At 31.5% G+C, this 15489-nt stretch overlaps 1 protein-coding gene across 1 annotated transcript in view; it reads left to right on the top strand.

Annotated features, from left to right (window-relative positions):
- Window positions 1-11987, top strand: part of LOC129225065 (TBC1 domain family member 1-like) — a 49047-nt gene extending 37060 nt beyond the window's left edge. The window contains exons 8-9 of the mRNA XM_054859613.1: window positions 1566-1745; window positions 11748-11987. Of these exons, the coding sequence (XP_054715588.1) occupies window positions 1566-1745; window positions 11748-11987 (420 nt within the window). The remainder of the gene's footprint in view (window positions 1-1565; window positions 1746-11747) is intronic.
- Window positions 11988-15489: the final 3502 nt, after the last annotated feature.

The raw sequence follows: 15489 nt of genomic DNA on the forward strand, positions 1-15489 counted from the left end.
AACGGAGGGTGAGCTATAGAACGTTTTTTTTCGTCAATTGTGACTGCTGTATCTCAAGAAATAATGAACGGAATGAAAGAAAAATTTATCGGCAAGTAGCCCTTAGTGGGGATAAGAACTGATTTTATTTTTGTGTCAACAGCTAAAAGGGGGGTAGTGCAATCACCCGTTCTTTTTTTTCCATTTTGAGTGCCCTATCTCAAGAAGTAATGCTACATTCTGGTTGAAATTTGGAATATATGTGAATCCATATGTAAACAGGCTTCGGTTCAATTTTGACGCCAATCGCTCCAAGAGGTGTTGATTTTTTTTTTTTTTTTTTTTTTTTTTTGCGAATAAAAATAGCTTTATTAATGCAACAATAAGAAAGATAAATCGTAATAGATTGTCGTCTGCATATTTCTCGTGATTTTAATTGTATGGAAATGATAGGAAATATTATCTCAATGATTTAAAATTTTTAACTGTTGCCATCTTATGTTTGTTAACAAATAAAATATTTGTAATTAATTCAAGCAAGGCTTTTAAAATAACTTTCAATTTTCGCTCTTTGCTTTGCTTTTGCAATAATTCAGACATTGGGATAGTCGTCAAGTTTTTGCATGTGTAATTTTTCTTATTCCATTCCATTTTTCCCTTCTTCAATTAAGGGAATATGGGGCAAAGTGAAATGGTTAAATATTTACTCTGCTTTTAGCTCCAAGTATCTGGTAATATTTTAACTATGTAGTATCACATGAAGTACATTCCAGTCAGGAAAAAAATGCCGCCGAAAATTAAAGCATATGACAATATGGGCAATTTCCAAAAATGGATGCTCATATTGTAATAATTTGTTGCAACTCAAAAATTGTTTTTGATATAACAAAATAATGATGTTTATAAGTTTATTTACTGATTCATTTGATGTAATTTTTTTTTTTATTGAGTAGAAAATATTTCATTAGAAAAATATTTAATTTTTCACTTTGCCCCTTGAAAAAAGAAAGTGAAAGTTTTCCACTTTTTTTTTTTGAAGACAAAAATTTACTGCCAAAAACAAAAATTAAAGTTTCACCGCAAGTTTCATTGTAAAATATAATGTTCTTTCTTTGTGTACTGTAAATTTCAAAATGAATTTAATTTCTTTCTTTTTTTTTTTTTTTTTTTTTTTGAAAAAGCTCAATCATCTTAACTATTTCACTTTGCCCCACATTCTCCTACATTCAGTTCAGATTCAAAGTTGTTCTGACAGTAGTCCTTCTTTTTGCTGCATTTTTAAAATGGGACTAGTTGTAATCACCCTGTATAAAATACTTTTCATATTTCGGAAAATCTGAAATACTAATAATCATATTAGTTTGGGAAGTACAATGTTTTAGGTGTAAGCAATAAGGTCCCATCCTTGGGCTAGGGTTGAGGCAAAACTACATTCAAGTCAGTAAATTGCACTATTTTTCATGTTCTATTAACACTTGTCTCGCTTCGATGTATTGAAGGGAACATTTATACAACTTGAAAATCAAAACAAAATTGCTTCCTTACTGACTTGAGTTGTTTATTTTCATTTTCATTAATTTCAACAGGTTCTGTCACTGGACATTGAAAATTCCCTCCAAACATATCAAATAGAATACATGGTGTTGAAGGAAGAGATGTCGGAATATAATGCCGACTCCGATCAAGTGTCATCCATTCGAAATCAAGTAGAAAGTGAGAATAAGGAGCTTGAAAAAAGCAACCTGGAACTTGCTGACCAATTACAGGTACTTGATCAAACCCCATCTACCACTCCATCCTCGCATATCCTAAATTTTTAGCATTAGTACTTTGCATTTTAATTTGTTGTACAGTAGTTCCTCGTTTCACGTGGGTTTATTTTACACGGATTTAATTATACGCAGTTTAAGATTTGACACCTTTATTTTAATTTACACGGATGAGTTTCGGTTTTACGCGGATGCAGCACTGCAAACAGATAAAATTTTCCCCTCTTTCACAATCCAAACTCCTAAAGATTGCAGATTACGCATAATCAACTGCATTTTGCGTGCTAATCATCGAGCTTGGGCCAGTGGAGACATTTTATGCGATGGGTTCCAGAGCTTTTTCCATCAGAAGTAAAGTCATTAAACTCACACAGTTCAGAACTCACTGGAAAAAGAGCTTATAGGAGTGACAAAGGAGGCCAAAACCAACGAGGATACCGACATCGGTGACACACAACCAAAAACGTTCACATTGAAAATTTTGAGCCATTCCTAGACAATAGAAATGATCTTTCTGATTTGTTAGTGAAGGAAGATTCTATCATGGAAATGATGCAAGTGATCATGGATGCATTAATGCCCCACAAAGAACTACATAAAATAATTATTGACTGCCAAAAGACTATGATAACCAGCTCTTTTTTTTATCAACACTGAATTAATTCATGTTTTCCGAGTACACGTTGTGCATATTTATCGGAATAAATACACATTAAACTTATTATAAATATTTATCTACCACTACAATGAAGTTTTTTTTTCCCCCCATCTGTGGAACCTAACCCCTATTTTAACACTGCTATTAAGTCTTAATTTACGTGGTTTTGATTTACGAGGCATTTCTGTGGAACATAAACCCTTGCGTGAAACGAGGGTGTACTGTATTTCTAATTCTTTAAATTACTACTTAGTTATTTGTGTTATGATATCATATCATGCATATTTTGTATTTTCTTCGGTGTAAAGGGATCACAGCAAGGGCGCCCATATAGGGAGGCAAGGGGGGGCTCAAGCCCCCCCTTTTAAATTAGAACTTCTTTGCTTTTAGTACTTTTTGCTTTGCAAAAATGTAAAAACATTTCTTCTCCAGCCATTAATGAATAAGTTATTAAAAATGTCAGATTTCAATGACTCTAATCTGCCCTGAAATCGGTTTCCACATGGAAAATATCCAGCTAAACCTCGGGGAAAATAGTTGAGCCCCCCTTTCAACTTTGCATCTGGGCGCCCATGGATCACAGATATTTAAATGGGTAATTTTTGATATTTTATGTGAGGAAACTTTTCTTCCTCCTCTCAAACTGAGGGAGTTACATATTGGAGTTGGGGAATAAATCATCCAATTTAATTTTAATTCCTTCTTTAAGTTCTGCATATCGGGAAATGGGCAGACCGTTTTAAAATGTTCCGACTTCAGTTACTTATTCTATTCAAGACGAAAAAATTTTGAATTGTACCAAAACACCTACCATATGATGAATTAATTGCATATTTTGTTCTTTGATTACTCTTACAATATATATATGTAAACTTTGTATTTTTCAATGCCATGAATTACATTACATTTTTTTTTTCAATTATTGCATGATATTCAATTTAAATTGCCAAAGATTTAAACCATTTAAAAAAAAACCATCAATATCATAAATCTATGTAAAACAAGCAAAGAGTTTAAGTGCCAAAATTAAAAATTTGAAGGTAACTAATACAAGTGGTTGGAGAAACTCATCTGTTTAGAGGTCTGGCAGCATGATTTAAAAATCTTGATACATAAAGGTCTAATCTCTGTCCGGATGTCCGGGGTAAACGTCAAAACTACTGGAGGGATTTTAGCCATTTTTTCACCATAGATAGCTACAGAATCGGGGAACAACTTAGGCTATAATTTGTTCCTTAAAAACTTAGTTTTCAAAAGTTATGGTGGAAAGCAGAAAATTTCTGTAATTTCCCCATTCAATGATTAAATATAAAATCCATTGTTAGGAAAATTCGTTGCCTAACAACAGCAATATTAAAACTAATCGTAATGTAAATTTCTAATCAAGGCCTCTCTGGAGCAAGCATGACATTTATAGCTTTCTTAGGAGTTGCATCCTTATCTTTATACATAAAGGTCTAATCTCTGTCCGGATGTCCGGGGTAAACGTCAAAACTACTCTAGGGATTTTAACCATTTTTTCACCATAGATAGCTACATTACCATATGTAGAGTAAAGAAATATACATAGTCTATGGTAAAAAGGAGATTAAATTGAAGCCGGAATTGTGGGATACAGCGGTGCAATGATTAGCGGGGTTATGATAACGTGATCGCTTCGCGAGTATAGTTTTCACCAATCTCACAAAGAGACCGTATAAAGTAGCTGGCGGATTGGTTTGCATTTTAATTCATGTATTAATGCAATTTCAAAAACGTGATTTTCAAAACGCTCCATAAACTTGCAACAATATCTAAGTTTAAATTAACAACCAATTGAGATTCAGTAATGGAATGTTTGGAATCAAGATGTATCATAAAATACTTAGCAAGAAGCTAAGGATCTTTGGATACAGTGGTGCAACTTCCGGCTTCAATTTCTTAGTATAGCAGGGCCTCTCTATGTAATTTCTTTACTCTTCTGTAATAGCTTTTATGTGATTAAACATAAAAGCCATTGTTACAAAAATTCGTAGCCTAATAACAGCAATATTAAAAGTTATCATAATGAAAATTTTGAATCAAGGCATCTTCGGAGCAAACATGAGTTTAAAGTCATTTAAACATTTGGAAACTCTACTTTTCGCACCCTGAGGGTAGGAGAGCTTTAGTTCAGAGTTAAAGCTTATAGTAGGGAGCTTTTTTTTTTTTCTTTTGTGTGCGTGTGTGTACTATTTAATTAAATGAAGCACGCGCACGGTTTTTTTAGTGATCTTTGTTTTTGTTAGTTCATATTTTGGAAATTCTTCAAAATTTTAATATGCTTAAATTCGTGCTTTCGCTTCTGAATGAATATTCGTTGGTTCTTTACACTTATTGCTATTTTACTTTTATGGGTAAGGAAGAAGCTCGATTTTTAATCACGTCAAAGCGGTCTGTTTTGAGTTCTTTCAGTTAAAACAGAAAACGAAAGAAAGTAGCGATTGTTTCTTACAATTATTACTGACCCAGGCAACGCCGGGTACATTTGCTAGTATTTCAATAAAGGCCTACCTATAGTTGGAACTTTGCACAACTTTTGCTCAAAACATAAAAATGTCCACTTAAGGGGTCTAAGGACCTTTAAACTTCAAAATTTTCGATTTTCTGGGAAAAAATATATGCTATGCACAGTTTAATTCTGAACAATTTGATACCTTATTTATTACTATACGCCAAAAACTTTTTGAGTTATTGTAAAAATGCGTAAACTTTCCCCGTAGAGATTTATGTTAACAGCAGCTGTTTAAGTCTCTTTTTCTCAGGTGCCGCTTTCTTCGGTTTTCTCGTTTTGCGCGCATGATATCTCAGAAAGTTTCTTATATATATGTCCGTAAAACTTTTAATGTATGTTTACCTGGTTTATATTTATGACCTGAACCTAAATTTATTTATTTTTTTTAAATTATGTATTTATTTTTTTGAAATTTGGTAAGTTAGTATCGAAAATTCCCAAAATTTTGGGTAAAAAAATATTTATTTTTAAATATTAGCTTTAATTTTTTAGTTGAAATTTAGGTTCAGATCGTTAAGATGTATCAGTCAAACATGCATGAAAAGTTTTACGGAAATATATAAGAAACTTTATGAGATATCATGCGCGCAAAACGAGAAAACCGAAGAAAGCGGCACCTGAGAAAAAGAGGCTTAAACAGCTGCTGTTAACATAAATCTCTACGGGGAAAGTTTACGCATTTTTACAATAACTCAAAAAGTTTTTGGCGTATAGTAATAAATAAGGTATCAAATTGTTCAGAATTAAACTGTGCATAGCATATATTTTTTCCCAGAAAATCGAAAATTCTGAAGATTAAAGGTCCTTAGACCCCTTAAATCCCTTTGATTTTCACTGCCTCATATACTCACATCTTTTATGAACCCCAACACACAAAGGAAAGGGGTTATAAGTTTGACCTGACTGTGTATCTGTCTGTGGCACTCTAGCGCCTAAAGGGGTGGACCGATTTTGAAAAAAAAATTCTTGTTAGAAAGGAGAGTTGATCGAGACTGTTCTTAGCTAGGTTGCGTCTTTGGGTGATACTAATTAACAAAGATATTAGTGTAAAACCTCTAAAAGGTTTTTTGCAATTTTAAATACGGCTAAGCCTTTATTCACGCGATTGGTAACCAAATTCATTGTTGGCCGACAAGAAAAGAAAACGCAATGATTTAAAATTTGTATCTGCTGCCAGTTTCTATTTGTTAACAAATAAAATACCTGTAATTGATTTTCAATAGTATAAGACTTTTAAAAGGATTTTAAATTGTCCCTCTTGATTCTACATTTGGGACTAAGTCGGGTTTTTAAAATTTTTAATTTTAGTTACTTGTCATAATTCACATTGATTGTGTTTGTTTATGCTGCCGTGCTAAGTACAGATATGGTATCAGATAATTTTATCAAAATTGAGTTACAGTCACCAGGTGACTCTTTGTAACATAATTTACCTAAATCCAGAGATTTATGATCATTCCTGAATGAAAATAATTTTAAAAAAATTCTTAAAACATGGCATCTGAGTCAAGTGTATGGAGGCAAAAAACTTTAATTTCTCATTTTGAGCTCAGCTGCAGGTACGACTTTTGTGTTAAGCACAGCAGTATAATGTCTGTCCAAGAAGATCTAAAATTTATGCCAAAATGACTTACCAAATTGCTTGTATAACAATGTTTCAATTTATGTTGTTCCTTTTTGCTGTTGTTTACTGTGTTGAAATTAATTTTTTAAAAAAAATATTTTTGAAGTGAAACTTTTTATATGAGGGATTTGAAATTCTGATCCATAACCTTCTTGTGTGACAGAAGTGACGTAGCTGTTTCTTAATTGTTGCCAAAAGTAATGAAAATTGATAGTAATTAAAGTTAAAATACTTCCAGTTTTAATTGTTGCCATAAACAATGAAAAATAACAATAAATATAAAGTCAGTTTTGTTAATATATTTGACAAATTAATTTCAAGCCTGAGCTCGAGCAAGCATAAATTTGGATTTTGAGCATTCTTAAATACTACAGGTTTTTGAAGATTTCTGATTTAAGTCAAGTCATCAGTTTAAAAGTGCAATCCACATTGCTCAAGTTCTGCCTTGAAAATAGTTTGGTAACTTTTTTTTAACAAAATCAACTTTATAATAACTTATTTTTCATTGTGTTTGGCAACAGTTAAAAAGCGGATTTTGAGTATTGTTTGGTTTTCTCGTTGTTTATAATCTACTTTCTTCATTAAAATACACAATTTTATTGCAAATATGCCTAAGTGGTGCAGAAAGAGCAGAAGCATGGCGTGAGAGAAAACATGCAATTGAAGTGACAGTTTATAGTGTAAGAAAACAATGAAAATTTCACTTCTATCATGTGAAACTTTCATTTTCTTGTTTCAAGGTGTTGACTAATACATATATTTTATCTATTTTCAATAGTTAATATCGTTTAAATTTAGGGTAGAATTACGGTAACCGGGTCGCGGTGATAAATATTTCATTCCGGCAACCCGCTAACTTACCTTGGCGACGGAGCAATTTCGGTAACCCTGATTCACTATTCGTTTGGCCAATCAACCATTTCAGAATTCACCTTTACGAAATTGTAATTTATTTGTCCAATAAATCTTTTTTTTCAATTCCATAGAATAATATTTTTAATTTTCTCAAAGGTTTTTTTCTTCTGAAAATTGGCAGCATACTGTGCTTTTTCAATTTTTAGATCTTCGAAACATTTTGTGCTTTTTCAATTTTTAGATCTTCGAAACATTTTGTGAAATTTTACATCGCGAAATGTTTGTCATTTTAACTTTTTTAAGTTTTAGAATTAAAAATTAGTTATTCATACCTTTTGGATACTTTTTTGGAATGCGTTCGCAGTAAGTTATTTCCTTCATGTTTTATTATTCTAGCTCAAACTTAAAATTTATTAATTATCGTAATAACTAATTCAGTAAGTTAGAATTTCAATTTCAGTTATGATAACGTTCTCTGAATAGATCTTTTGATGTGATTTAACTTATTTAGTAGATTTTTTTTAAGTCTTAATTACACAGTAGGTGTTTTTAATGGCTTTTTCTCAGATTATTTCAGACTAATGTCGTGTTCTATCCAAATTTTATTGTTGTAAAATTTCGATCGAAACTTATGTTTCATTGTAATGCTCCTTAGGAAATTAAACATGTTGATAAAAAGTAACACCATACACGTCATGAACCTTTTCGTTCAAATACATCATGATACTTTACTTCTTTTCCTACACATCCGCTTCTAAATATTTTTTTTTATTTCAAATATGTATCAAATTAGAGGAAAAAATGAGTTTAATATTACTGCAATGGGAACGTAAAGAGCATTATCGGCAAATGTTTATTTTAAAATTTTTCACATTTTTGTCATACGTTGTACTTTAGCTTTCTTGTACAAGCTTGCTTATTTACTTTCCACTGAAAAAAAAAAAGTCAAATTCCATCATTTCGCTATTGTTAGTATCGAATCCTAAACCCGTTTCTTTTACTGTCTCAAAAATTCATCTCTGTAGATTTGAGCTTTATATTCCCACGTTTCATGCTAGCATCTTGAAAAAAAATTACCTCTCATTTGTATTTTCTGCAAACGTAATTTCAAAATAAGAAAAGTGACACAGTTCTATAAAAAAAATAGGCTTAATCATTTGTTTCTTTCTTTTTTTCAATATTTTAAAAAGGAAAAAAGAATTTAAATGCTTTTTTTTTTCTTTACGGTTGCGATCAGAGAAAAAAAAACAGTTGTAGTTACCAAGGTGATAGTTTGAGCAATCCGAAGCTCCGCCCCTTTTCTTTGGGTCAACTCACATTGGATGATTTCCTTTGTTTGCATTGTAGTACTTTGTTTACTTGAGTCGTAGGTGCCAAATTTGGCAGTTTTTAAAAAAAATACGCCAACGCGACCCGGTTACCGTAACTCTACCAAATTTAGTTTTTTTCTCTAGACTTCAACACGTTATCTTCTGTAAAGTAACAACTCTCTTTTGTAGTATTATGTTTTATTGTATTATTGTAGATCTTTTATGCATTCAGGGTTCGTACGGGTCATGGAAATCCTGGAAAGTCATGGGGAAAAAAATAAGCAAATTTCAGACCTGGAAAAGTCATGAAAAATTGAAATTTTCATTCAAAGTCATAGAAATTTATTAAAAGTCATGGAAAAATGTCCTGGTCTAAGAGAAAGTAACAGTAGCTGAAAGAACATTAGAAATCTTGAGTTATTTAACAGTATTGCACACATAAAAGCTATTAAAACTGGAAAATTGAACGATCCCAAAAACAAATCTGAATTTTGAAATCTCATTACATCCACTTCTGTAGCAGCCGCTCATCTTTTTTTCCCAATGTGATTTTAGTGCTTGGATATCACTCACATTTCGTATTTACCATTATTTTAAACACTTCTTATATTTTATATTCTATAGTAGGGAACTTGTACGTTCTTGATTTTGCCACACCCACTAAAAACCCAACTCAATTGCATCCAAGTTTGTTTCCATCACTTGTAAAAACTTACTTACTAAATTTATCAGTTTATCTCAATTTTTTGAAAGTTTTAGAAAATTAAGATCTTTAGTCAGGTGATATAATACAACTAGTATGTTGTGGCCATCACGAAACTTTCTTCTATATTTTTCTTTTTTTTTCCTGATCCCTCCCCATGCTTGACGAGGAAGCAATATTCCCAACAAAAACGAAATTACACATGCAAAAACTTGACGACCATCCCGATGTCTGAATTATTGCAAAAGCAAAGCAAAGAGCGAAAATTGAAAGTTATTTTAAAAGCCTTGCTTGAATTAATTACAAATATTTCACTTGTTAACAAACATAAGATGGCAACAGTTAAAAATTTTAAATCATTGAGATAATATTTCCTATCATTTCCATACAATTAAAATCACGAGAAATACGCAGACGACAATCTATTACGATTTGTCTTTCTTATTGTTGCATTAATAAAGCTATTTTTATTCGCTAAAAAAATAATGACAATAAAAATAAATCAGCACCTCTTGGTGCGATTGGCGCCAAAATTGAACCAAAGCCTGCTTACATATGGATTCACATATATTCCAAATTTCAACCAGAACGTAGCATTACTTCTTGAGATAGGGCACTCACAATGGAAAAAAAGAACGGGCGATTGCGCTACCCCCCCTTTTTAGCTGTTGACACCAAAATAAAATCAGCTCTTATACCCACTAAGGGCTACTTGCCGATAAATTTTTCTTTCATTCCGTTCATTATTTCTTGAGATACAGCAGTCACAATTGACGACAAAAAATGTTCTATAGCTCAACCCGCGTTTGAGTTATTGACACCAAAATTGAATCAGCACCTGTTCCTGTTACTGGCAACATATGGACCAAATTTTGTTTGATTCCGCCAGTTACTTCCTGAGGAATAGCAATCACGCGTAACTCAAAAAACGTCCCATTGCTCCACCCCCCTTAGAGGAATTCGCGCCAAAAACCAATGGGCACAAGTTCACATAGGAGCACATATGTGTACCAAATTTCGTTCGATTTCATGCGGTAGTTTTTGCTGTAGAGCGACCACAAAAAACTGGTCACACACAGACGTGACACACACACACACACACACATACGTACACACACACATACATACATACACACACACAGACAGACTGACATTTTCCAAAAATAGTCGAAATGGACTCAGCACACCTCAAAACGTTCGAATCCGTCAAAATTCGAAATTCGAAAATTTGCACGAATCCAATATATATCTAATATATAGAAGAAAGTAAAAATAGGGGAATTCTAATACTGTAAAACAGTAGTGCCCAACATATGGCCTGCAAGACTAATCCATGCGACCCACTACTAGGTTCAATGTCAAGAATCCAACACTATGTTCTGGAATTTCTGAATTTATTAATTTATATGCATTTGAAAATGTGCAAATAAGTAAACAAGTACATTTGAATCAGACGATGTATTCGCTACTGAATGTTTTTTTAAAAATAAATATCTGGTTTAAAAACATAAGTTTACTGAAGAATGTAGGTTTGCTTTAAAAAAAAGAACCAAATGGATGGTTAAATGCACTGTTGACACTAAAATGCAACTTTTGAAGCAAATTTATTGAAACTTAGTAATGACTCATTTAACCTTTCTCCCATTCATTATCATTCTGCCCTTTTACAAAAAATTTTTTAGACATTTAATCATCATTGTATTGCTTTCACTGTATTTTTTTTACTTAAATTTATATGATAAAGACATAATAATAGTTCAGGTTTTTAGGTGTACACTGATTTTTTTTCATACATGAGTAAGTACTTTTATGAGGTAGTGGCATTCAAATAGAAGTTTAGCTAATGCTCATTGCCAAAAATTAGCAAATTTGATATTAAATAGTGTACTATTCTCTCCATGTAAAAAGGTCATGAAAATTTTTATGCAGTCATGAAAAAGTCTTGGAAAAGTCATCGAATTTTTTCATCTGAATAGAGTATGAACCCTGGCATTGTTTTTGTCTACTTCTTTACATATATTGATGTTAAATTACCAGAATTTTTGTCAATAGCAAGTCAAAGTTGTAACTGACAATAATGTAATTTTTTATATATTTAAATAAAGTTCCTCAGAGACCCACTTGCTCAGATTTATCTGAGCCTTTAAAACCGATAAACCGAGCAATTGGTAGGTGCGGGTGGTCTCTGGGGGTGTCAAATGTCAAATATCATGTGTCTTTACGACACACCATTTTTTTTTTTTTGTTGTTGTTGTTGAAAATGTTGCTTAATTATTACATTTAAAGTAAATAATTTTGTCAACTTAAAATTTTTAGGTTGCTCTAAACACAGTGAGCAAATTAGAAGCTTCTGTTACAACCTACCAAAGCACAATCCGAAAACTTGAATCTCATGTTCGAACGCTTCAAGACGAGAGAGACGCCTTGCACCACAGCGTTAACGTTCTCAGAAAACGATTGGACTATCTGGAATCCACGTCTGCATCTACGCCTGGGAAAGATATCGATTCGCCCTCGACGTTAGAGACAAATGCTACCAAACTTTTAAAAGATTAATTTAGATGCATGAATTTGAGTTTAGTCTTTTTTTCCGACTCTATAAGTATCAAATATACAGTAGTGAAACTATTTAAATACATTCTATGAGTTTGTTTTCGTCCTGGACATGCAATGGACTTGTTGATTTGATTTCATATCTGCAGGGGTGTAGTCTGGCTTCGATAAGTTGACTTCCGATCGGCTGAAGTTTAAATGATTCTATTTTTGAAATAGCAGTGAGAAAGGGCACTGCTTTTTTTTTTCTTTCAAACTAAGACTTTGCATTGCTGATAACGATTATTGGCATTGTGCAATATTTTTCTTCTCTCAAACTAAGACTTTGCATTGCTGATAACGATTATTGGCACATTGTGCAATATTTCTCTTCTCTCAACCCAAACATAAATGAACGCGTTCAACATCACGCATCTTTTTACCAGAGCGAGACTAAAAGTTTAGTCCAGCTGTGGCTGAAAAATCTTGTCTTCATTTATTTATTTATTATTTTATTGATTTTTCTTTTGTTTTTCTTAAATCTAAAATTTTTAGATTTTTGAAATGTTAGACTTTTATTTTCTCTTTTTTTTTCCAATGAAATGTTAAGAATAATTTTTAGTAACTTAATTAGCAATGCAAGAGTGGATCCAAAGGGGGAGAGGGTAACCCCCCCCCCCGGCCCACCTCCACCCCTTAAGCGATCAAATATAGCCTACTGCATTTTGAGGACATTTATTTATAAAAAAAAATTGTCCAGACACCCTATTTATGCCTTTACTTTGGCCCCCTCCCCCTTCTAACTACGACCCCCCTCGAAAACCAAATGCTGGATCCGCTCTTGTAAACAATATTTTCTTCAGATCAGGGTTCACCAATATATATCAGTTGATATATATCACGATGTATATCACAATATATATCTGATATTTATTTTGAAAATATGATATTTTGATATTTTGGATATTTATTTTTTCAACTACGGTATTTTCAATATAAAATTTTTATTAATCATAGTAATGTTGTTCATTTGGTTGTTAAAAATAACCAAAAAGTTATACACTATATTTTTATGATGTATTAATACATCATTAATATAACAAATTAATATAATATTCCTTTTCATTTTATATTCATAAAATGATTTGTAACAATTTTGATTTATATTGAAAGTCCCTCATTAAGTATTAAACATTGGTCAGGGAAAAAAAATGTCTTTTGACTATGCATCAACTACTGCATACAGGGGTCTGTCCAGGATTTTTCACAGGGTCCGTTTTTTGTGAAAAATGAAATAATTTTGTGAAAAATGAATTAATTTTGTGAAAAATCGAATAATTTTGAATTTTTTTTTTTTTTTTTTGTGGAGTGTTTATCTGATGTTTGCCGGGGGGGGGGGTGACATTGCTCTCTCAAGTATCAATATTTATCTACCATTCTACATTATGTTAAATTATACTAGAAATATTTCTGTACAGTATTTAAAACAACTGTAACAAAAAAATAAATAAATAAAATAAAATTCAGAATAGGGTTCAGCATTTAACTTTTTGACCCAAGACTCTTAAAAAGCACAGAATTTCGTTTAAAACTTATAAATTCCGTGATTTTAACAAAAATAAGAAGATATTTTAATTGTTTACCTCTTAACAAAGCGTAATAAACATCAAAAATTCGAAAAATCGGATTCCCATAGCAGATGCAAAGAGATCGCAATTCTTAAAGTGAAGGCATCAAAAGTATAAAAACTGTATTAAATTGTAATATAAATTGTAAAAAAAATATTTTTGATAAAATTATTTTAAAATTGCATTTTAGAGTCCTATGATAAACATTTCATTAATATCTGTGGACACAGTTGACGCAAAAAAAAAAAAAATAAATAAATAAATAAATAAATAAAATAAAATAAACCATCTATTCAGCATTTTAATTTTTGACTCACAACAGAAAATGGAATTTTGCTTTAAAAACTTGAAATGAGAGTTCCAACAGAAATAAAGAGACTTTTCATTTATTTGCATCCTAATAAAGCGAAGTTAGCTTGAAAAAAGAACAAAATATGATTCTTATATCGGATGTTAAAAGATTGCATTTTTCAAAATGTAGACATCTAAAAAAAAAAAAAAACGGTAATTAAAAGAGTTTATTTAAAGTTAATCATCCTTGTTAGCATCGAAAAATCAAAACCCATATAATTTTCTCCCAAAATAACAATTAAAAATCGCACCGCACCGCAAAAACGCAAATATTGACAAGCTGGTAAAATAAGAATATTTTCTAATCAAGTCATAAAGGTTCAACGCCAGACGCTAAGTGGTGATAATTTTGAAGTTGGTAACCCTATCTGAAGAGATCATATTTTTCCCTATCTGTCTATTAATACACAGATAGTATTGAAATGCGCTTTTCTCTTTCAATAAACAATTTCCGATCTTGTTTATCAGAATTTTGTGAAGGGTCCGTTTTGTTTGATCGAGATTTTGTGAAAGGTCCGTTTTGTTTGATCGGGATTTTGTGAAAGGTCCGTTTTGATTTATCGGATTTTTGTGAAGGGTCCGTTAACGGACCCAAATATCCTCTGGCCAGACCCCTGGCATATTTTTTACTTCTGAATAATAATACTGTGTAAAAGTAGCTAACACAAGAGAAATTAGTAAAACAGCTGATGCTAAATTAACTCCATTAAAATAGATTAAAATGTAAAATAAAATATTAGGTATAATTATTTTAAAACAACTTTAATTTTGAATCGACATATAGTAATAATAATATAAGAAAATAAAGAGTGATTTGAAGATGTGCATTTACTATTTTGAAGACTTTAGTTTGTGCTGATTGAAAATATCGGATATTTTCGAAAATATCATGATATTTTTGAACCCTGCTTCAGATAGATATGTTATTGGAGCTAAGTGAAATTTGAATTGACACGAGTCTATTGCTTGCAGATTATTTTTATCCCCTCAAAATGATGAGTTTGCCTTAATACTTTTCTCAAGCTAATTTTAAGGTCAGTAATTTTATTTATTTATTTAAATGTTATGTATGTCTTCATAATGAACTAGTCTGTTGTAGACTTTTCTCTTTTCTTTCTAGTCTTTACGCTTATTTTGCAGAATACATATATGAAGAGTGGTTTTTCTGTGTGCAGGAAACTGAAAGGAATATTTTTGTTACTACATCTATTCTAATTTAAATGAAAATTTAATTATTGAAAATAATATTTTGACTAATCCCTTTCATTAATGTAAATACAAAATAAATTAATCTCATGTTTTACAGTGAAAAGCGGGAATAGAGAAATAACTCTGAAATATTTTTTCATTGCTCGAAAATATTTTTTAAAATATGTACTTATTTTTTTGCATTTAAAAAAATTACAGTAGACCCTCGTTTTACGGGGGGGGGGGGTTACATTCCACGGAAATGCCGCTTAAATCAAAAACCGCTTAAATTGAGACCTAATACTAGTGTTAAAATAGGGGTTTGGATAACAAAATACTTCATTCTAGTGATGACTATT

This window comes from Uloborus diversus, chromosome 6, assembly GCF_026930045.1.
Source record: "Uloborus diversus isolate 005 chromosome 6, Udiv.v.3.1, whole genome shotgun sequence".
Lineage (NCBI taxonomy): Eukaryota > Metazoa > Arthropoda > Arachnida > Araneae > Uloboridae > Uloborus > Uloborus diversus.